This window comes from Rhinopithecus bieti, unplaced genomic scaffold (assembly GCF_001698545.2).
Source record: "Rhinopithecus bieti isolate Rb0 unplaced genomic scaffold, ASM169854v2 scaffold_9670, whole genome shotgun sequence".
Classification (NCBI taxonomy): domain Eukaryota; kingdom Metazoa; phylum Chordata; class Mammalia; order Primates; family Cercopithecidae; genus Rhinopithecus; species Rhinopithecus bieti.
Genome location: NW_016806180.1, coordinates 1487994 through 1511750, shown reverse-complemented (window position 1 = coordinate 1511750; position 23757 = coordinate 1487994). Strand labels below are relative to the sequence as shown.

General features: G+C 39.3%; 1 protein-coding gene across 1 annotated transcript in view; it reads right to left on the bottom strand.

The window, feature by feature from the left end:
- Positions 1 to 429: 429 nt before the first annotated feature.
- The window catches only part of VPS26A (VPS26 retromer complex component A), a 53809-nt gene continuing 30481 nt past the window's right edge, over positions 430 to 23757 (bottom strand). Inside the window, exons 3-9 of the mRNA XM_017875007.1 lie at positions 17130 to 17205; positions 15865 to 16021; positions 14821 to 14985; positions 10258 to 10364; positions 7319 to 7387; positions 4820 to 4962; positions 430 to 2118 (exon numbers count right to left, since the gene is read on the bottom strand). Of these exons, the coding sequence (XP_017730496.1) occupies positions 2005 to 2118; positions 4820 to 4962; positions 7319 to 7387; positions 10258 to 10364; positions 14821 to 14985; positions 15865 to 16021; positions 17130 to 17205 (831 nt within the window). The 3' untranslated portion in view covers positions 430 to 2004. The remainder of the gene's footprint in view (positions 2119 to 4819; positions 4963 to 7318; positions 7388 to 10257; positions 10365 to 14820; positions 14986 to 15864; positions 16022 to 17129; positions 17206 to 23757) is intronic.

The window sequence follows — 23757 nt, the reverse complement described above, 5'->3', positions numbered from 1 at the left end:
AGGACCCGGGCCTGGTTATTTTTAAAAGCTTCTAAGGTGATTCTAATATGCAGCCAGGGTTGTGAACCAGTGGATTAGACATTGTAACTCTTCACTAAAGACACAAATTTCTTTTTCAGTTTATCATCTAATTAACTGGCTGACTTTTGACTGAAATCACCAAATACTAAATTTGAATTTTTATTTTTCAAATTGGTTATGCTACAAAAAGTCTTGAGCAAAATGGATAGGCATCCTGTATATGACAGTTTTAAACCGGCCTATTAAAATCATTACATAGCTATTTAAAATTGAAACCAGTAACATTTATAAAAATTCATTATCACAATTACAGCTTCCTAAACTATTGAACAATCCTATCCTTAACAATAAATCTAACAATGAGACTTGAGAATAGAGCTATATTAATGATTCAAACAGCAAACTCAGTTTCTGTTTCAAATTCTTTATTATACATCATGGTTGCACAATTTGAGGCTGGTTAAATACAATTGGTTTTCAAAATCTTTTTGAATATTTTCTACATTACTACATGCAAATGACCATGAAAATATTTGGCATTTTAAAATTTTGAAACTCTGAATAGGCACTTACATGAAGGAAAACATTACCATTCATAGATATCCACATGTAGAACAGATGCTCCAGCACATGGTACATGGACCCTTTTGCCAGTAAAGCTGGTTACTGACCATTTTATCAAAGTGCCATAGCAGTAAAACAGGTTTAAAGAAATGTAATTTGGGTTATTTAGCTTACTCATAAAGTAAGGTTAACTGACAAGACTTGCACTGAAGTGCATTAAAAAATATTGGTACAAAAACCAATGAACCGTAAGTGAAAGTAGTTGCCATACAGCAGGTTTCATTTTGGTTCCTACACTCCACATTTAGTGTATTTGCGATCAGACCCCATGCACATGAATGGATGACTGCAATCTTCTTTTTTAGAGACTTTAAACAAATGACTTGAATTTAGTGTTAAAAAATTAAGAGACGGGATGAAGTTTCAATGTGAGTTTAGCCAAAGTTCGAGTTTAATAAACATGAAATTACCCAGATCTAGATAACTACATGCTTCACAGGTCCTCCTCAGTCCCCCATCCCAAAATTTTCCCCTGAAGAGAGAATGAATTTATGAAGAAAATGATATTTGCATACACATGGCAAAAAGATTCCTTAAATTGAAATATATAAATATGTTTCAAAGTATTTATGGAAAAAAGTTTTAACAAATCTAAAATGCCAACCTAAGTCAACTCCACATTGCAGAAAACACACAGCGGTACTACTGGAAAATAGCAAAACTGTTACTTAATATGGCCAAAAAAAAGGCCATAATGACCTGCCACATAATCCCTTGGGGAAAGAAATCTAATATTCATAGCACAGAAGACCTCAAAGAGGATAAAATTCTGGAAGCCATGGAATGGTACTCAGAAGTGCCTGCGGTGAAGCACTCCATATGCTTTTCTCAAACACATATGTAAAAACAAATGTAGTTCTCAAAAATATTGAGATGCCATGTTTTAAACCTTTGCAGGACACAAGGGGCCACTCAGGTTTTCTAATTTTATTTGAACACAAAATATTTAATTCTTTGCATGTAGAGAATAAGAGGTAATCATTAGCCTGAAAAGAGAGAAGGATTTAAAATCAACATTATGCAGAAAGAAAGCAAAATTACAAGTAACAGCCTACTCACATGAAAAATTTTCATGTTTACGCTGATGCATATCTGAATGCTTATCATCAAAGTAGGAGGTTTAAAAAAAAAAAGGCAGCTTAAGAAAGTTCCAGTGTTTCGAAGAAAGCACTTTTAAAAATGTATATACATGAAAAGAACATTTCATTATATCATAAATGCAGCACTGTAAGATAAAGGAAGACTAATATATATGGAGTTTTGGCTTTTTTCCGCCCCCTCTGGCTGCAACCATCTTTAACCTGCTGAACTTAATCTCAAGGGTTACAGGAGTTTTTTGCTTTTTTTCTCCTGTTCAGTTCACATTTCAGGCTGTTCAGCAGATGCCTGTGATTCTGGAGATTCAAATCGCTGGTGAAAGTTTGTTCTCTGTTTCCTCAGTTTTTCAGGAGCTTTTCTCCATAAAATTATCTCCTAGTAAACAAATGCAATATATTAACAAATAATGTGTGATATGATGCCTTATCTCTATGATGCCTTAAATTTTCACCATGGAAATCATAATTGCCACTTCAATTTTAACCATAATAAAATTAAATTCTTCCCTACAAAAGCCCTCCTCTTTTCTAACTGATCCACTTTCTTCCAGCTCTAATTTGACTGCCCCTTCTACCTCCAGTGCCCCTATCACCAGCACCCATGCATTCCACCACCACCAATTCAATCTGGCAAGAAGTCCTATTGTTACTTTAAATAATTCCCCAAATCCATCCTTTGGTTTCTGTTCCACTGCCCTCATCAAAGTTCAAGTTCTTGTCACTAGATATTAAAACAGCTTCCTCAGAGGCAAGAGAGGCAGAGCCCTTTCTATCTAATCCTTTATTATCACTACCAGGTTAATCCTGTAGCACACTGCTTGGATTGCCCTTTAGTAGTTCTCAGTGCCTCCAGGATAAATCTCCAAACAGGTATTCATGCCCCTCTATAACCTTTATCCAATTTACCAACATTGCTCTCTTCCCTCCCTAGACCCTCTTCCCCCATCGGCCAAACTGAGTTACTCTCAGCCTTCAATGCAATCCAAATAAACTCGCCCTACATCTTCCCCAGTCTTGAAATCCCTAACCAATCCATCCTGAGAACTTCCCTCTTCTAAATTCCTAAAATTATCTGCTTCATGAAGTCATTATAGGCTGGGTTGGTTTGTTTGTTTTCTCCCCCAACATCAGAATTTAAACATCCAAATGAGTGCACATGGGAAATAACACACTACCTCCAATAGTGCCATGATACGAAATTGATTTTGAAATTGTAAAAATCATGTAATTTATTTTGAAGTTATAAATTACCTATGTTTAATTATACAGCATTAGTATGGCAATACTGGAATAGGTTTTCACTCTTCTAAATTACTGTCAAACTATAATTTAAGTATTCTGTTTATATTATTTTTCTTTTTCCCAGACATCTACAATGTGAGAACATGGAGGACAGATCACGTTTATAAAAGGTAGTTTTTGTATTTTTCACAGTACTTAGCAGAGAATAATTTCTAACTTAGCTTTGAACTCTCAACTGACATTCAACTACGTATTTATTAATCTGATTCAGAATACAAAAGACCATTCTAATTACTATCTTCATTCAAAATTCACCAAAAACTTTTAAGTGATTTTCAAATGAGAACAAGTTTGTAATGAACACTTTATATTAAAAAAAGTATCAGAGGTGGCCAGGCACAGTGGCTTATGCCTGTAATCCCAGCATTCTGGGAGGCTGAGGCGGGCGGATCACCTGAGGTCAGGAATTCAAGACCAGCCTGGTCAACATGGTGATACCCTGTCTCTACTAAAAATAGAAAAATTAGCCGGGCATGGTGGTGCATGTCTGTAATCCCAGCTACTCGGGAAGCTGAGGCAGGAGAATTGCTTGAACCTGGGAAGTGAAGGTTGCAGTGAGCCAAGATCGCACCACTGCACTCCAGCCTGGGCAACAGAGTAAGACTCCATCTCCAAAAAAAAAAAGAAAGAAAAAAAGTAATAGAGGCTGGGCATAGTGGCTCATGCCTGTAATCCCAGCACTTTGGGAGGCCAAGGCAGGTGGATCACTTTAAGCCAGGAGTTTGAGACCAGTCTGGCCAACATGGCAAAACCCTGTCTCTACGAAAAAGAAAATATAAAAATTAGACTGGTGTAGTGGCACACACCTGTAATCCCAGCTACTTGGGAGGCTGAAGTACGAGAATCGCTTGAACCTGGAAGGCGGAGGTTGCAGTGAGCTGAGATCACACCACTGCACTCCAGCCTGGGCAGCAGAGCAAGGCTCTGTCGCAAAAAAAAAAAAAAAAGAAAAAAGAAAAAAAAAAGTATTAGAATTCAGTCATCTCATGGACATTTATAACAGAATTGTTTAAAAAGGAATAAATCAGCAGGGCACAGTGGTACATGCCTGTGCCTCCTGAGTAGCTGGGATTGTAGGATTGCTTGGAAGATCCCCATCTCAAAAAATAAAAATAGTAATAATAATAATGATGTATATTTGTTGATAAGAGAAAGATATTCAAGACACTACTAAGTAAAAATGCAAATTAAAGAATACAGTTGGGTGCGGAGGCTCATGCCTATAATCCCAGCACTTTGGAAGGCCAAGGCAGGAGGATTGCTTAAGCCCAAGAGTTCAAGACCAGCTTGGGCAACATAGTGAGACTCCATCTCTACAAAAAAATTAAAAACAGTAAGAAAAAAAGCAGTATCCATAATATGATCTAAACACACATACATTAGTCTCAATGGTGGTGGAAATTCTGCTGACCTTTACTTCATTCTTTGTTCTTTATTGCCGGGATTACAGGCTTGAGCCACCACGCCTGGCCGCCTTATTTTTTTTCTAAATAAGCAGCAGGTATTGTTTTTATTAAAAAACAAAAGCAAAAGAACTTGTAAGAGAAAACTAAAAGCCCTGAAAAATTATAGCTCATTCTGGAGTACTGAAGAATGATTGGGGAGGGATCTATCATAGGATTCTATTCTCCTCTACTTCTTTATCTGTCATACCCACCGTGTTTTCATTTACTTAGAAACTCCCACTCACTCAGTACAATTAAGCTTAGAAGAGCGCTTTTGAGGTATTTTTAGATCTGCCGCAGAACATAATACCAGCCTAAGTGACACCATACCTGCTGTTTGAAGTACCTCCGGTCTTCCTCATCAACAAGCACTAAATTCAAAAAGTACCTTACTGAAAATTTTTTGTTCACATCTCTCATTGTTGGAGTTGGATCATATCCTGCTAAAAATAGTCTTATTGGAATGGATTCACCTGAAAGAAAAGGAATTTCCACTTAATTCTAAAGATGATTAAATATAGTCACATAACAGGTAGAACTAAGCACTATAGAGTTGACAGTAATGCTTCACATCCTCACAAGATGCAAAAATAACAAAGACCAGGGTTTCTCTCCTCAGCAGTACTGATATTTTGGGCTGAATAATTCTTTGTTGTGGGGAGGGTCCTATCCTTTGTAGGATGTTTAGCAGCAACCCTGGCCTCTACCCACTAGATACCAGTAGTACTCTCCAAATGTAACAGCCAAAAAATATCTCTAGACAACACCAAACATTCATTCTGGAGTGAAGTTGCCCCTAGACGAGAACTACTGTTCCAGAGTCAGAATACCTGGCTTCAAATCTCAACCACTCATTGGTTGTGTGACTTTGGACAAATCACTTACTCATTGTTTAAGTTCTTCATCTGTGAAATGGGGAATAACAATAGTATTCACAAGGAATGTGTAAGGACTATATGGGTTAATATACCTAAAGAACTCAAATAGTGCCAACAGATAAGTGCTCTATAAGTTGTTTTGTTATCTTCTTTCATGAAGTTTACCATAATTTCTAATCATGTGTATAAATTCTTGAATACTTGTTACTCATACATTCAAAGCTAAAAACGGACAGAATGATGACATCCTTTTATTACCAAAAAGACTGTTACTCAGATTCTCATTGCTTCTGTTTTCCTAAGGGTAATTATTTGCATATTCCTTTTTTTTTTATTTTTTTGAGATGGGAGTCTTGCTCTGTCGCCCAGGCTGGAGTGCAATGGCGCAATCTCGGCTCAGTGCAACCTCCACCTCCTGGGTTCATCCAATTCTCCTGCCTCAGCCTCCCGAGTAGCTGGGATTACAGGCGCCTGCCACCATGCCTAATTTTTTTTGTATTTTTAGTAGAGATGGGGTTTCACCATGTTGGCCAGGCTCACTGGTCTCGAACTCCTGACCTCAGGTGATCCACCCACCTTGCCCTCCCAAAGTGCTGGGATTACAGGAGTGAACCACCACGCCCAGCTTTCTTTTTTTTCTTTTTTTTTTTGAGGCAGGATCTCCCTCTGTCAAGATGGCAGCGGTGCCATATTGGCTCACTGCAACCTTGCCTCCTGAGCTCAAGTGAACTTCCCACCTCAGCCTCCCAAGTAGCTGGGACCACAGGTGCGTGCCACCATGCCTGGCTAAGTTTTGTATTTTTTTATAGAAATGGGGTTTTGCCATGTTGCCCAGACTGGTCTCCAACTCCTGGGCTCAAGCAATACACCCACTTTGGCCTCCCAAAGTGGTGGGATTACAGGCGTGAGCCACCGTGCCCGGCCCTTGAATTTTTTTTTTTGAAATGGCGTGTCACTCTGTCTCCCAGGCTTGAGCGCAGTGGCATGATCTCAGCTCACTGCAACCTCCACCTCCTGGTTCAAGCGATTCTTCTGCCTCAGCCTCCCAAGTGGCTGCGATGACAGGCATGCACCATCACACCCAGCTAATTTATATATTTTTTGGTAGAGACAGGATTTTGCCATGTTGGCCAGGCTGGTCTTGAACTCCTGACCTCAAGCGATCCGCCCACCTCAGCCTCCCAAAGTGTTGGGATTACAGGCGTGAGCCACTGCACCTGGCCTGAATATTTTTTACGTAATAATTTTCTCAGGCATACCAATTTGCTGAAAGATATAAAACTCGCCATTTTACATAAAAACTGTTGGCTGCTGGAATTTTACAAAGTAATGTTGCATAATACAAGAGTACACATATAAGGGACCCAACCACCTAGCTCAAAGAGTTTTAGAGCACCTGACACTACATTGCCTCATCTACACTTGGCACTTAATAAATGGTACTGACCTTGTGATGTAAGTACAAACAGTGAAGAAAACCCAGACATAAATTTAAAATAATAAATACTGGCTTCATTGTCTCAGATACTGAAGATTATCTAGTAATGGAACTGCTTATTTTCTTGAGGGCTATAATGACTCCAAAAACCCACAGGAATTAAAGGTCAGCCATATTCCATTTTGTGGTCAGCAGGAGAAAAAAAGATTTATAAAGATGAACTATTGTATAATAAAAGACAATGAAAATATTACAAATTCAAAACTAGAGAATAGATACATATAACTATCTCTACTAAATCCTAAATTGAAACTGAAAAATCAAACCTTATTTCAGACTAGGAAGTATAATTACAGTCTTCTTTGAAGCTATACAAAGATGACCTTAAAAGCTATCATTATAAGAATGGTTTTAAGAATTCAAAGATACTTTCACACTAAATAAACACAAACAAAACTGCCATGAACACTGCTGTTTGCACTACATAAAAGAAGTAACTGAAAAGTGTGTTACCTTTTACTGGTGCACCATCCATTATTTCATATTTGGCGATTGTTTCTGTTTCTGTTGTGGTACTGGGTCCTAGTGCAATAATGTAAATAATATTAATTTAAATATTCCAGAATATAATTACTAGCCTTATGCCTTCTTATTTTTCCACTACATTATTCTTTTTAGAGATGGTGTCTCACTGTGTCACCCAAGCTAGAGTGCAGTGGTGCAATCATGGCTCGCCGCAGCCTCAACTTCCTGGGCTTAAGCAATCCTTCTGCCTCAGCCTCCCAAGTAGCTGAGATTACAGGTGTGTACCATCATGCCTGGTTTTTTTTTTTTCAATTTTTGTAGAGATGGGTTCTCAATATATTGCCCAGGCTGCTCTCAAACTCCTGAACTCAAGCAATCCTCCCACCTAACCCTCCCAAGTAGCTGGGACTACAATCGTGCACTATCATGCCCGGCTAATTTTTGCATTTTTTGGGATAGAGATAGGGTTTCACCATGATGCCCAGGCTGGTCTCGAATTCTTTGGGTTCAAGTGATCTGCCCGCCTCAGCCTCCCAAAGTAGTGGGATTACAGGTGAGCGACTGCACCTGGCCAACAATTTCTTTTTAAACAACAAAGGAGAATTTGAAGTGATTTTAAAATCACTTAAATTTACTAGCAAGTAGAAACATGGAGATTAAGAAATCACATATGGGGGTACATGTTCTCAGGACCTCTTCAGATCATGCCTTGGGTAAGAATTGTATTTAAAAATAAAATAATATTAATAAATCCACAGATGTTTTAAATTATGAATACTGACTATAAATTCTTATAAAGTGTTGCCTAGAATTATTTTCAGCAAAAAAACCAACAATGTTAAAGGACAAAGTAAGTTTATATATTAAAATTAAAAAGCAGGGATGAACCAATAAATGCTATCGGGACAACTGGTCAGCCATCTGGAAAAACGTAAAGGTGATACATACCTCACCTCTTATATCACAACACATTTCAAATGAATTAAAATTTTAAAAATGAAACAAAATCCCTAAACCACAATGTATTACTTCAGTAGAATCAAGCACAGAAAATTATTTTAGAACTTCAATGTGAAAAAGACCTTTCTAACCATGGCATAAAACCCAGAGGCCATAAAATGAAAAATTGATAAATCTGACTACATAAACATCAATAACTTCTACATGGCATAAACCACCACAAACAAGACAAGCAAGGGAAATTTTTGCTACCCTTAATATTAGAAAAAGGAATTCAGGGCACAATGGCTCACACCTGTAAACCCAGCAATTTGGGATGCCGAGGCAGGAGGATCGCTGAGTCCAGGAGTCTGAAACCAGCCTGGGCAACATAGTGACACCTTGTCTCTACAAAAAGTAAAAAATTAGCTGGGTGTGGTGGCATGTGCCTGTGGTCCCAGCTACCCACAATGCTGAGGTTGGAGGACTGCTCAAGTCTAGGAGTTCAAGGCTGCAGTGAGCTGTAACTGTACCACTGCACTCCAGCCTGGGCGCCAGTGTGAGACCCTGTCTCAAAAGAAGGGTGGAGGGGGATTGATTTCTCTAATATATAGTTTCTACAAATAAGTAAGAAAAAGAATATAATAATCCAATAGATAATGGGGCAAAGAATATGAACGGCTTACAGAAAATAAAAATTGTTTTTATTCATATGAAGAGATGTTCATCCTCAATAAGAAAACTGAAAATTAAAACTACAATGGAATATATTAATTAGCTTGACTGTAATAATCATTTCATAATGTAAACATTCCATCATACACCTTGAATATATAAAATTTTATTTGCCAAGTATACCCCAATAAAGCAGTGAGGGAAAAGAATCCATAAGAAAATCCCAAAACTACAATGGAGTATCTCCCCCCTTACCCATCAAACTGGCTAAAAGTTTTTACAGCATTGTGCTCATGAGAATATGGGGGAAAAAGAGGCACTCTCCTACATTCACTGCTGATAGCAATGCAAACTAGTATAATCCCTAAAGAAGACTTACTGATAACATGCATCAAAATTATAAATGGCCAGGTGCTATGGCTTATGCCTGTAATCATTTAACACTTTGGGAGGCAGAGGTGGGAGGACAGTTTGAGCCTAGGAGTTCGAGACCAGCCTTGGCAACATAGTGAGACCCTGTTTGCCACAAAAAGGGTGGAAGAATTATAAATAAATATACTGTTTAACCCGTGAATTCCACTTCTAAGATTTTATCTTGCACACATGTCTGCACACGTGCAAAATGACATTATTTGTAATAGCAAAAGACTGGAAACAACCTGTATGTCCACAAACAGCAGACTGGTTCAATTCTAGTGTATCAATAAAACGGAAAACTATTAAAGAAATAAAGTATTCTACACATTGGTATGGAAAGTTCTCTAAGATGCACTACTAAGTGGCAGAGCAAAGTATGCATTATATACCACCATTTAAGTAAAAAAGGGTTTGTGTTATATATAGGTACTTGCCTGTATACACAATAACTAATTGGAAAGTTTTGGTTTTTGTTCTTTTTTGGAATGGTCTCACTCTATTGCCTAGGCTGAAGTGCAGTGGTTATTCACAGGCACAATCCCACTACTGATCAGCACAGGAGTTTTGACCTGCTCCACTGAGGATTTTTAAACTTATAATAAACATATTACCTATGAGTAGCTAGAGTACAGAAATAAGATACTTTTTACTGTATACTCTTTTACATTTTATTTTGAACCATGTGAATTTATTACCTATTCAAAATTAACTTTTATAAAAAATAAATTCCGGACATCAAAATTAATTTAAAAAAAGCATTAAATAATTTACTGCCAGTAATATTAACTAGCAAAATTAGTACTCAATGTGGATATCAAATTAATTATGTTTAAACAATATTTTAAGATTTTAAAATGTCAACTAAAATAATAATTTATATACTCTTTTCAACTTACCAATTCCTGTGATCTCTTTTTTGATCAGCTGTAACTCCATATGTTGTATTTTTATTCTTACTAATAAGAAGTAAATTTTTCCAACAATCACATCCTTTAAATGATACCTATTGGGGAAGAACATCTCACTAAATATCAGTTTAAAAACAAGCAAAAAGAGTGAACTATGTCCTAAAAGACTTTGATAGACATTTTTAGTATAATTATTTAAGAATACCATTTTGAGGCCGGGCGCGGTGGCTCAAGCCTGTAATCCCAGCACTTTGGGAGGCCGAGACGGGCCGATCACGAGGTCAGGAGTTCGAGACTATCCTGGCTAACACGGTGAAACCCCGTCTCTACTAAAAAATACAAAAAAAGCTAACCGGGCGAGGTGGCTGGTGCCTGTAGTCCCAGCTACTCGGGAGGCTGAGGCAGGAGAATGGCGTAAACCCGGGAGGCGGAGCTTGCCGTGNACCAATTCCTGTGATCTCTTTTTTGATCAGCTGTAACTCCATATGTTGTATTTTATTCTTACTAATAAGAAGTAAATTTTCCAACAATCACATCCTTTAAATGATACCTATTGGGGAAGAACATCTCACTAAATATCAGTTTAAAACAAGCAAAAGAGTGAACTATGTCCTAAAAGACTTTGATAGACATTTTAGTATAATTATTTAAGAATACCATTTTGAGGCCGGGCGCGGTGGCTCAAGCCTGTAATCCCAGCACTTTGGGAGGCCGAGACGGGCCGATCACGAGGTCAGGAGTTCGAGACTATCCTGGCTAACACGGTGAAACCCCGTCTCTACTAAAAAATACAAAAAAAGCTAACCGGGCGAGGTGGCTGGTGCCTGTAGTCCCAGCTACTCGGGAGGCTGAGGCAGGAGAATGGCGTAAACCCGGGAGGCGGAGCTTGCCGTGAGCTGAGATCCGGCCACTGCACTCCAGCCTGGGCGACAGAGCGAGACTCCGTCTCAAAAAAAAAAAAAGAATACCATTTTGAGGCTGGGCACAGTGGCTTTACAAGAGGTGCTGAAGACCACCCTCATCCATGATGGCCTAGCATGTGGAGTTTGCAAAGCTGCCAAAGCCTTAGACAGGCACAAAGCTCATTTTTGCGTGCTTGCATCTAATTGTGATGAGCCCATGTATGTTAAGTTGGTGGAGGCCCTTTGTGCTGAACCCCAGTTGATGACAAGAAACTGGGGAATGTGTAAGCCTCTATAAAACTGACAGACAGGGGAAACCCCGTAAAGTGGTCGGCTGCAATTGTGCAGTAGTTAAGAACTACGGCAAGGAATCTTAGGCCTGTATGTCATCAAAGAATACTTCAAATGAATAAATAAAACTTTGGCTCACCAGAAAAAAAAAAAAAAAAAAACCTTTCTGATTATTCATATTGTTTAGTGTTCTTTTTTTGAAAAAAGTATTCATCGTTTCACTATGCAAATAAGGAATCAAACTTCTACTACCTCAGAGAGAATAATTACCCTGGGTAACTGTTCCGGCTGGGCTCAGTGGCTCATACCTGTAATCCCAGCACTTTGGGCCTCTTGAACCCAGTCTAGGCAACACAGTGAGATGTAATCTCTTCTAAAAATTAGCTGGGTGGTGCAAAATTAGTGGCACATGCCTGTGATCCAAGGTACCCAGGAGGCTGAGGTGAGATGATAATTTGAGCCTGGGAGATTGTGGCTGCAGTGACCCATGATTATGCCACTAAACTCCAGCCTGGGTGACAGAGCCAGACTCTTTCTCAAAACAAACACACACAAAAAAATGCTTGAAATATTTGGCATATGAAGATATTTTCAAAATTAAAAGACACAGAGTTTGGTGTCATTATTACTCAAGTTCTACAAGAGTGCAGCTAACATAAATCATCTGCCCACAAAGACAAAGTAAAAGAGACTACCTACATGGGTTGAGTCTGCTGTTATTATATCTAATAACCAAAGGTCGCTCCCACATACCTTGTAATGATGTGGTAATAAACTCAGGAATCCCTATAATATCCAGAGGACTTTTTAGCCTCCTCCCAGGTTTGGCTCTCAAAATTGTATCTGAAGAGTTGATTAATATAATTATGTCAGGCCGGGCACGCCTGTAATCCCAGCACTTTGGGAGGCCAAGGTGGGCAGATCACCTGAGGTCAGGAGTTCAAAACCAGCCTGGCCAACATGGTGAAACCCCATCTCTACTAAAACTACAAAAATTAGCCGGGTGTGGTGGCACATGCCTGTCACCCCAGCTACTCGGGAGGCTGAGACAGGAGAATCGCTTGAACTCAGGAGGTAGAGGTTGCAGTGAGCTGAGATCGTGCCACTGCACTCTAGACTGGATGACAGAGATTCCGACTCTAAAAAAATAAAATAAAATATGCTGGATGCAGTGGCTCACGCCTATAATCCCAGCACTTTGGGAGGCCAAGGCGGGTGGATCACGAGGCCAGGAATTTGAGACCAGCCTGACCAACATGGTGAAACCCCGTCTCTACTAAAAATACAAAAATTAGCCAGGCATGGTGGCGGGCACCTGTAATCCCAGCTACTCAGGAGGCTGAGGCAGGAGAATCCCTTGGAACCAGGAGGCAGAGGATGCAGTGAATCAAGATCACGCCATTGCACTACAGCCTGGGCAACAGAGCAAAACTCAAACAAACAACTCTGTGTGTGTGTGTGTGTGTGTGTGTGTGTGTGTAAAATTATGTCAGTCTGAAGGCAAGCTTCAGTGGTAAGTTTCAGGTCCTAAACTATTTGATAATTTCATCAACAATATAATTTTAAGATTCTGAAGGCCATATGTATTACATTTTCAGTGATATAAACCTGGGAGTGACAACCAATAAAAATAAAGTAACAAAAGACTGGGGTAGGAAGGGGATAATACAGGGTACATCCATTTCTTCAACAAACAAACTTTAATTAAAAAAAACAGAAGGGAAACCTATAAATTAAAAAATTTAAGGCTCAAACAACCAAACGCAATGTGTGGCCCTTGTTTAGATATTGATTTGAACAAAGCATGTGAAAAAAGAAAGATATCTGTGAGCCAATTAGGGAAATGTGAAAACTGCCTGGGTGTATGAAGATATTAAGGAATTACTAATATTTTTAGACATAAGAGTACTGTAGTTATATTTAGAATGATATATAACTTTTTAAAACTTTTTCTGAATAGACACAGAAAACAAGCTTGTCATATAACATTTAAATAAGAGATATGTAAAGTCAATACATAATTTCATCCTTTACAGATAACCACTGTTAACAACAGAATATCATTGCAGACTCTTTCCTATTTATATCAAAATACATGAGTATTTTACAGAAATGAAATAGTACTACACATGCTATTTTTATGGCTAACTTTTTCACTTAATAATATATCATGGACGCGCTTCTGGATAACTAAATATGTATGTCTCAACCTTTTTTTTTGAGAGGGAGTCTCGCTCTGTCACGCAGGCTGGAGCGTGGTCACGCGATCTCAGCACACTGCAACCTCTGCCTCACAGGTTCAAGCAATTCTCCTCCCTCAGCCTCCCGAGTAGCTGGGATTATAGGCGTGCGCCATGACGCCCATCTACTTTTTGTATTTTCAGTAGAAATGGGGTTTCTCCATGTTGGCCAGGCTGGTCTCAAACTCTTGACCTCAGATGATCCGCCCACCTTGGCCTCCCAAAGTGCTGGGATTACAGGCATGAGCCACTGCACCCGGCCTCAATCTTTTTAAGCCTTCTTTAGCATTCCACAGTATGGCCGGACCATAATTTATTTAACTGTTATAATACCAGTGGGCATTTAAATGGCAATCTTTTGTTCATATAAGTAATGTTTCTGAGACTATCTTAGTCCATGTATAAAATAATACAACTTCCCATTTATAGTGAAGCAAATTCCAGATATATAATTTAATTGATAAAATGATATAAAATTTTATGGGTTAAATGTCTGGAATTTGCTTCACTATAACCCATGATGAGTATGAGAGCTGAATACAGATAAACCGGATTGTGTGTTGATAACTGTTGGAGCTGGGCAATGGGTACATGAGGATTCATTATATTATTCAGTGTACTGTTCAAATATTTTAGTATATGCTTGAAATTTCCCATAATAAAGTTTAAAAAGGCATTAAACACAAAGTATGAGCCAGTTTTGCAAAAATACAACATATATAAACATATATACCTTCCCCCTCCCCCCATGGAATGATATACAAGGGGACATTAACAGTGATTAAGTGGTAAAGGTGCCAATATGTGAAAAGAGATGGCCAGGATGGGGTAATGTCAAGCCAGTAAGATAAACTCTATCCTCAGAAGGATTGGCTGCCTTCTGAGATGGTGACATCCTCTACACAAAGTGGCCAAGCAGATATTCATCAGCAATAGAACATAAAAGACACCTTTACTGGGTGGAAGCCAGACCAAACTCCTAAAATTTATTTTAGCTCAGAGATCCTGTTGATCTGTTAACACCAGTCAATTCTATCCTTACTTTGACCAATTGACAAAGACCTGAAAAGCTAATTTTTGAATTTTCCCTGAACAACTTATCTGAGAAAGGTTCTTACTTTGATTTATTATATTCAAATTCTATATGTAGACAATCTTCAATGCCCACTTCCATCTTAATAGAGTTGTTAACATCAGGATAGGTGGCAAGCTGGTGAACAATAAGATCATATTCTTTTACCAAATCTGTCAGTCTTCTCACTATTGTCACTTTAAGAAAATACCTACAAAGTTAAAAGAGAAGTTGAGTTAAATCACCTGTAATAAATTTTCATGTTTTAAATCAGCAAACATTAACCGCAACTAAGCCTTCTCCTTGCTGGACCTCCTTTGGGATCAACTTACTTCACTACTTCACAAAGGAGTTCCAATTTTCTTTAATGCCCCTAACATGAAAAAAAAATACAAAGTTCAATTTTAAGAATAGTGTAAATACTTTACAGATGAGTTTGGAGGGCTGTCATCAAGCCTACTTGAGGAAACCTCTCCAGATCACTTCTTTAAGGAACTGCTATTTGAAATTTGGGTTGTCAAACCCAGTTCCAGATAGATAATGCCAAGTTAAACAGAGAAAGCAGGATCTTGGACCTGATGCATTCAGATTAATATCCTCAAATGCCCTGGACTCTGAGGCATCCCTGGCTTCCTGCATACAGACTCAGTGAAGGGAAAGGACACTGAATTGAGAGGTTAGAAAACTAGGTTCCTACTCCTGTTCTGCCATCCACTACTTGTGTCATTTTAGATGTATCAGAGCCTCTCTGGTACTCCAGATTACTTCTGAACCATATACTAAATGAGATTTTCTGGGAAACTAGTGGTTTTAGAAGGCAATTCAGTTTACATGACAAATGAAGTACATAAGGGACAATTCATACCAGGGAAGTGTATAACTGAAATGTCTCATAGCAATGTTGTCTAACTCTATAATGTTAGAACGCTCTATTACCTCAAATCAGCATTAGCCAAAGTATGTGACAGAATTTTAAAAAATCTTAAATCTTCCAATCTAGAATTATAATTAGAGGTTCAAATAAGGTATCAACAGTAGTTACTACTTTCTGGTTTTGATTCTGTTTACAGTTTATAATACACATTCATACCTCAAGCGGACATTGGCACCGATGTAAGATTCATATGGCTTTTCAACTTGCATAAATTCAAAATCATAACTTCTGCTCTGAGTCAGTTCTCCAGGTAAGGCTAGCTCTTTCACTAGGTTTACAAATTCATGAGTATTACTCTTGTCATTGAAAAGCTCTAAAAATTTTAAAAGGCAGAAAGACCAATTATTTAATATCCATTTCAATAAAACCCAAATGTCTACTTCAAACGCAATTTTTACCAAAAGAATTATTGAGTTTATCTCCAATAAACTAGACCTATGCTCTGAATTCCATTATCCTTTTTATAATTATACTTCATGTAGGCATAAAAGATTTTGTCAAGTGGCATAGCACAATGAAAATTTCTATTAAAAATGAGTTCATTCCTTTGATGTACTTGGGTCTCTCCCAATATGAAGCCATTTGACACATTACCAGCAATTATTTGAACTTCCCCAGACAAGGCAAAATTCTGTTTTGCTTTAGTTAGGCAAATATATTGCTTTCATAAAATTACAAAACACAAAAAGACTAAAACTAACTATCAATTACTACAACTTGCCTCTCAGTCAGAATAGACATAGAAGTACACTCTCAGTCAGAATAGATATATAAACAAATATCTACCCATTCCAATTCTGATACTTTAAAAATGTACAGTGAAACTTAGCTAAATTTTAAGCCTAGTTATGTAGACAGTATTATAAAGACATATTTTCTTTTCTCTTGTGAATCTGCAGTATAGAAAGATGTATATACAGTTGAACTCCCTAGTAAATAAAGCATGTGTCTGAAATAATGTATGGAAATGTACATAAGTTGATCTAAGTCAAGAAGAAACTACACCTTTCCTTCTGACATGGAATTTTGTGTTGACACAGGTGAGTCTGGCTATAGGCACACACTAGATCAGGAAGACAAATGGCATGGGTAATTAGAAGATGAAGAATGAAGGTGAGGCTGCTAATTATAAGGATGGTGAAAATGTAGGCAGACAAAATTTCAGTAGGTCAACTAATTTACTTGAATTATTTTTCAAGGCCGGTAGTTTCATATATATCATGAAATGATAAATATTATTTCATACAAGTCAAAGAAACACAATTTAATATAGTTATAAAGTCAGTCCTCTCTTTTATTATGCAAAATCAATTCCTTCCTTCTACAAAGCTAAGCTCTAATTCAATTATTTCAGTGCAAAATCCAACCTTCTTCAAATTCAGTTATCAAAGAAAAAGAAGTAATACTATTTTAAAACTCACCAATTTGACCTACAAATTCAATTCTAATTCCTTGGTGCTCTAGCCTCTTTCCAGGTTGCTTAAAGGCTAGGTTTACCTGCCAAAACATGAAATTATAAGAGATGTTAACAATCCTTTGAGTGGGCCTACTAGTAGCTTCCTTTCAGATGAATGCAATATATAAATATTTCAGGTATTCATTTTTGAAGTTTGAGACCCCACCACATACCTAAATCAGGATGATGTTATACCACCAGAAAAGGTGTAATTTATTTATAGACAATCATGGGTGAACCTCTTACTTACATCAACACAAAGTCTGCTTTGTTAAGAAGGAATCCTTAATAGCTGGAGAACTATAAAAAGACTCAAAGAAAGGAACAGCCTTCAACTATTCATACTTGTTTTCTGATCAGTTAAATAATTCTATGACTAATAAAAGCATATTAATGTGAGATAATTACTAATTTCAAGAACTGACCTAAAAACAGATGCAATTCCAGGACATTTAAATCAAGCAAGACTAACATCCACACAACTAGGACTATATTATGGACAATGCTCAGAAATTTGTGGGTCAAATCATAGCTTCATACTTATTGTAATTGATGTATCACTTCCAGTTTTCTGTAACCAATATATTATTATAATTCCTGACCTTAAAAGCGGTGCCTTTTGTCCTGAGTCTCCTACCCACCATAAAAACAGAATGCCTAAAGATTTAAATCCAAGTATGATTCATCTTACATACTTTCCCGCCCCCCACCCCAGAAAGGACTCTGTTGCTTAAGCTGGAGTGCAGTGGCACAATCTTAGCTTACTGCAGCCTCAACCTCTTGGGCTCAAATGATCCTCCTTCCTCAGCCTCCCAAAGTGCTAGAAGTACAGGCATGAGCTACTGCACCTGGCCATTATCTTACATACTTTTGGAGTAAAGTATATAATCTCAAAATCCCTAAACTCATATATCTGCCAAGTGGAAATCTTAAATACACACACACACATATTTTAAGAGATAGAGACTCACTCTGTCACCCAGGCTGGAGGACAGTGGCATGATTATTGCTCACTACAGCTTTGAATCCCTGGGGTTAAGTGATCTTCCTGCCTCAGCCTCCAAACAGCTGGGACTATAGGGATGCATAACTATGCAGGCTAATTAAAAAATTTTTTTTTGTAAAGATGAGGTCTCACTATATTGCCCACGCTGGTCTCAAACTCCTGGCCTCAAGCAGTTCTGCCACGTTGGACTCCCAAAGTGCTGGGCTTATAGCCGTGTGCCACTGTGCTGGCCGCAAACTCATCTTTAAGATCTACACAGAATTCTTTTATTTTTGTTTGTTTGTTTTAGACAGTTTTGCTCTTGTTGCCCAGGCTAGAATGCAGTGGCACGATCTTGGCTCACTGCAACCTCCATATCCCAAGTTCAAGCGATTCTCCTGCCTCAGCCTCCCAAGTAGCTGGGATTACAGGCATGTGCCACCATGCCCAGCTAATTTTGTATTTTTAGTAGAGATGGGGTTTCATTATGTTGGTTAGGCTGGTGTCAAACTCCTGACCTCAGGTGACCCACCCACCTCGGCCTCCCGAAGTGCTGGGATTACAGGCATGAACCACCACACCCGGCCAGATCTACAAAGAATTCTCCTGTTTGGCTATACCCCATTTACCTGCTGAATCCCCTGTATGGTCATACAGGTTGTTTCTCAATTGTCTTTCTTGATAACACTCTTCTTCTCTAAATATTACCTGAGACAGTCAAGGATACAATTTCACATTGCTTGGCGTGGGAGTCAGGGCTCCGTTTAAGTACCATTAGTTCACTGTGAGATGACCAGGGTCTAGACTTGAAGCCAGCCTGCCCCTATGATGGGTGTTTCTCTGCATATGTTTACAGTCCTACCCGGTTCTCATTTTCTAAGGTTCTGGTTGTGTTTTGTATATTCATGTATTCACTTGCTCATTGAATGTACCCAGCCCTGTGCTGGCTACTACTGAAAAGTGTATGTAGTCTGGTAACATAATCTTACCCTCAAAGAACAGAGAAATCAGAAAAAGGAAAGAAAAAGTAGAGAATCAGGTGGAGTCTCAAGATATTGCCCAGGCTGGTCTCGAACACCTGGCCTCAAGCAAGCCTGCTTCAAGCTACCATACCCAGCCAAATTTATAACTTTTCAATTTGAGAAAGATATCTGTAAACTATGTATGTTAGCAATAAAATTCCAAGCTAGGTGTGGTGGCTCATGCCTATAATTTCAGCACTTTGGGAGGCAGAGGCAGGAAGACTGCTTGAGGTCAGGAGTTCGAGATGAGCTTGGACAATATAGTGAGACTCCGTCTCTACTAAAAATTAAAAAAAAAAAAAAAAATTAGCTGGGCATTGGGGCACATGTGGCTGTAGTCCCAGCTACTAGGGAGGCTGTGGCAGGAGGAGTGCTTGACCCTAGGAGATCAAAGGTGCAATGAGCTAAGATTGCACCACTGCACTCCAGCCTGGACAACAGGGCGAGACCTTGTCTCAAACAAAAAAAGTAAAAAAAAGGCCAGGCACTGTGGCTCATGCCTGTAATCTTAGCACTTTGGGAGGCCAAGGACAGTGGATCACTTGAGGTCAGGAGTTCCAGACCAGCCTGGCCAATAGGGTGAAACCCCATCTCTACTAAAAATACAAAAATTAGCTGGGCGTGGTGGCACATGCCTATAATCCCAGCTACTTGTGAGGCTGAGGCAGGAGAATCACTTGAACCCAGAAGGCGGAGGTTGCAGTGAGCCACTGCACTCCAGCCTGGGCAACAGAGCAAGACTCTATCTCCCAAAAAAAAAAAAAACTTAACATTTAAGAATCAGGTAGGATCCTTTTCATATGAAAAGCATACTTCCAGGCTTATTATTATTATCATTATTATTATTATTATTTTGAGACGGAGTATCACTCTTCGCCCAGGCTGGAGTGCAGTGGCACAATCTCGGCTGCAAGCTCCACCTTCTGGGTTCACACCATTCTCCTGCCTCAGCCTCCCGAGTAGCTGGGACTACAGGCGCCCACCACCACGCATGGGTAATTTTTTGTATTTTTAGTAGAGACGGGGTTTCACCGTGTTAGCCAGGATGGTCTCGAACTCCTGACCTTGTGATCCGCCCGCCTCGGCCTCCCAAAGTGCTGGGATCACAGGCATGAGCCACCGCGCCCAGCCGTTTATTCTTTACTATAATGAATGCTGATAATGTAACTTTTAAAAGCTTTTCTTAAAATAATGTTTCTCAAAAGATAATAGAAATTAAGGACCAAGAAAAAGAGGTCCAATTACTTCTGTTTGTAAACTGCATAGATTAAAATATTCATCTTCTGTATCTTCCCTATCTTACAACCAATATAAGTTAGTTACTTGCCTTCAAAATAACTCAGAAAAAAGCAAATTGTTATACACCATATGATGGAATATTATTAAAAGTTTAAAAACAATGATAAAGAATTTTTAATGATGTGGGAAGATGTGCATGACGTGTTATGTGAACAAAGCATGGTTAAATTGTATATAAGTGTATGCCGATCATATTTTTGAAACTACAGAAAGAAAATAGTTTTTTTTTTTTTTGATACAGAGTCTCGCTCTGTCGCACAGGCTGGAGTGCAGTGGTCCAATCTCGGCTCACTACAAGCTCCGCCTCTCCGCTTCCCGGGTTCACGCCATTCTCCTGCCTCAGCCTCCCGAGCAGCTGGGACTACAGGCGCCCAACCACAATGCCCGGCTAATTTTTTGTATTTTTAATAGAGATGGGGTTTCACCATGTTAGCCAGGATGGTCTCGATCTCCTGACCTCGTGATCCGCCAGCCTCAGCCTCCCAAAGTGCTGGGATTACAGGCGTGAGCCACCGCGTCCGGCCCAAGAAAATTAATAGCAGTTACTTCTGGAATGAATATTGATTACGGGTAACTGTTTTCTTCTCTGGTTTTTAAGTTTTTGTTTTGTTTTATTTTTTGTAGGCAGGTCTTGTGCAGTGGCACCATCATGACTCACTGCAGCCTCAATCTCCCAGACAAGTGATTCTCCCATCTCAGCCTCCCAAACAGCTGAAACTACAGGCACATGCCACCATGCCTGGCTAATTTTTTTTATACTTACTATGTTGCCCAGGCTTCTTTAACACAAAAAAAGGCAAAAAATACTATTAAAGTCAGAAAAATATTTAAGAAAGAAAAGTAGTAAACAGGCTTAACATTAAAAATTTTATATTTGAACCACAAATAATAAAACAAGTGTAATCTCAGCTATTTCAAAAGCCAAGCAGTAATTTGAACTATCCTCTAATCTGTACCAATAAAGCATATAGGAAAAAATTGTATTTTTGAAAATAATCTATATGGCAGCAGTTTTTAAGAATGACTTTCTTTGAACATGGTTTTATCTGATATTTTTTAAATTTACAGTTCTTCAAAAACCATCATGAAACCACACTATTAAAGTAGAAATGCAAAGTTGTTCAGTCTTCCCACTGAACTGCAAATTCTGAAATTTTCCTTGATCTCCCATTGATGTTAAAACACAGTTGTTTTCAAGCCTACTGTAGGCTCTTCTGCAATCTGAAGAATCCCAGAATTTGAAGGAACAATTAAGCATTTTGGTTTAAAAGCTATTGTGCAAGGATACACAGAAAAGTTAACCAACTATGCTGGTGAGCTGGGTCAAGAATCATTTTTTTTTTTTTTTTGAGACGGAGTCTCGTCCTGTCGCCCAGGCTGGAGTGCATTGGTGCGATCTTGGCTCACTGCAATCTTTGCCTCCTCGGTTCAAGTGATTGACCTGCCGCAGCCTCCGGAGTAGCTGGGATTACAGGCACCAGCCACCACGCCCAGCTAATTTTTTGTTTTTTTGTTTTGTTTTGTTCTGTTTTTTTGAGACGGAGTCTCACTCTGTCACCCAGGCTGGAGTGCAGTGGTGTGATCTCAGCTCACTGCAAGCTCTGCCTCCTGGGTTCACGCCATTCTCCTGCCTCAGCCTCCGGAGTAGCTGGGACTACAGGCGCCCGCCCCATGCCCGGCTAATTTTTCGTATTTTTAGCAGAGACGGGGTTTCACCATGTAGCCAGAATGGTCTCGATCTCCTGACCTCGTGATCCACCCACCTCGGCCTCCCAAAGTGCTGGGATTACAGGTTTGAGCCACCGCACCCAGCCTATGTCACGAGTCTTAACACCAATTCAGTTATACTTTTCTAACTTATTATAATTCAAAAACTTGCAGAAAACTTGCAAGAATAGCACAAGGAAATCCCACATAACCTTTACCCAGATTCAACACAAGTTTTATATTCTGCCCCATCTGCTTTATCATCTTCCCTCTATATATACATGGGCAAGCATATAATACTTTTTTCCACAACAAAGAGTAAGTTGGAGATATGATGCTCCATTACCCCTAAACATTTCATATGTATTTCCTAAGAAAACAGTCTCTGCCGGGCACAGTGGCTCACGCCTGTAATCCCAGCACTTTGGGAGGCCGAGGTGGGCGGATCACGAGGTCAGGAGATCTAGACCATCCTAGGTAACATGGTGAAACCCCCGTCTCTCCTGAAAATACAAAAAATTAGCCGGGTGTGATGGTAGGCGCCTGTAGTCCCAGCTACTTAGGAGGCTGAGGCAAGAGAATGGCGTGAAACCCAGGAGGTACAGCTTGCAGTGAGCTGAGATTGCGCCACTGCACTCCAGCCTGGGGGACAGAGCTGGACTCCATCTCAAAAAAAAAAAAAAAAAAAGAAAGAAAAAGAAAATAAGACATTCTCTTACATAATCACAGTGCAATTATCAAAATCAGGAAAGTTGGGCCAGGTGCGGTGGCCCATGCCTGTAATCCCAGCACTTTGGGAGGCCAAGGTGAGCGGACCATTTCAGGTCAGGAGTTTGAGACCAATCTGACCAACATGAAACCCTATTTCTACAAAAATTAGCCAGCTATGATGGTGCATGCCTCTAGTCCCAGTTAATTGGGAGGCTGAGGTGGGAGGATCACTAGAACCCGGGAGGCACAGTTTGCAGAGAGCAAAGATCGTGCCACTGCACTCCAGCCGGGGTGACAGAGTAAGACTCAGTCTCAAATAAAAACTAAACAAAATAAATAAAATGAGGGCTGGGTGCAGTAGCTCATGCCTGTAATCCCAGCACTTTGGGAGTTCAAGGCGGGTGGATCACTTGAGGTCAGGAGTTAGAGACCAGCCTGGCCACATACAAAAATTAGCAGGGCGTGGTGGCACGCGCCTGTTCCAGCTACTCAGGAAGCTGAGGCTAGAGAATCGCTTCAACTCGGGAGGCAGAGGTTGCAATAAGCTGAGATCATGCCACTGCACTCCAGCCTGGGTGACATAGGGAGACTCCATCTCAAACAAACAAACAAACAACAACAACAAAAAAAAAAAAACAGGAACGTTAACATTCCATGGTCTATATTCAAATTCTATCAATTGTTACAATAGGGTCAGGCACAGTGGCTCATGCCTGTAATCCTAGCACTTTGGGAAGCTGAGGTGTGAGGATCAATTGAGCTCAGTAGTTTGTGGCTGCAGCGAGCCATTATTACACCACTATACTCCATGCTGGGTGACAGGAGACACCATCTTAAAAAAGAATTTTTTTTTTTTTTTTTTTTTTTTT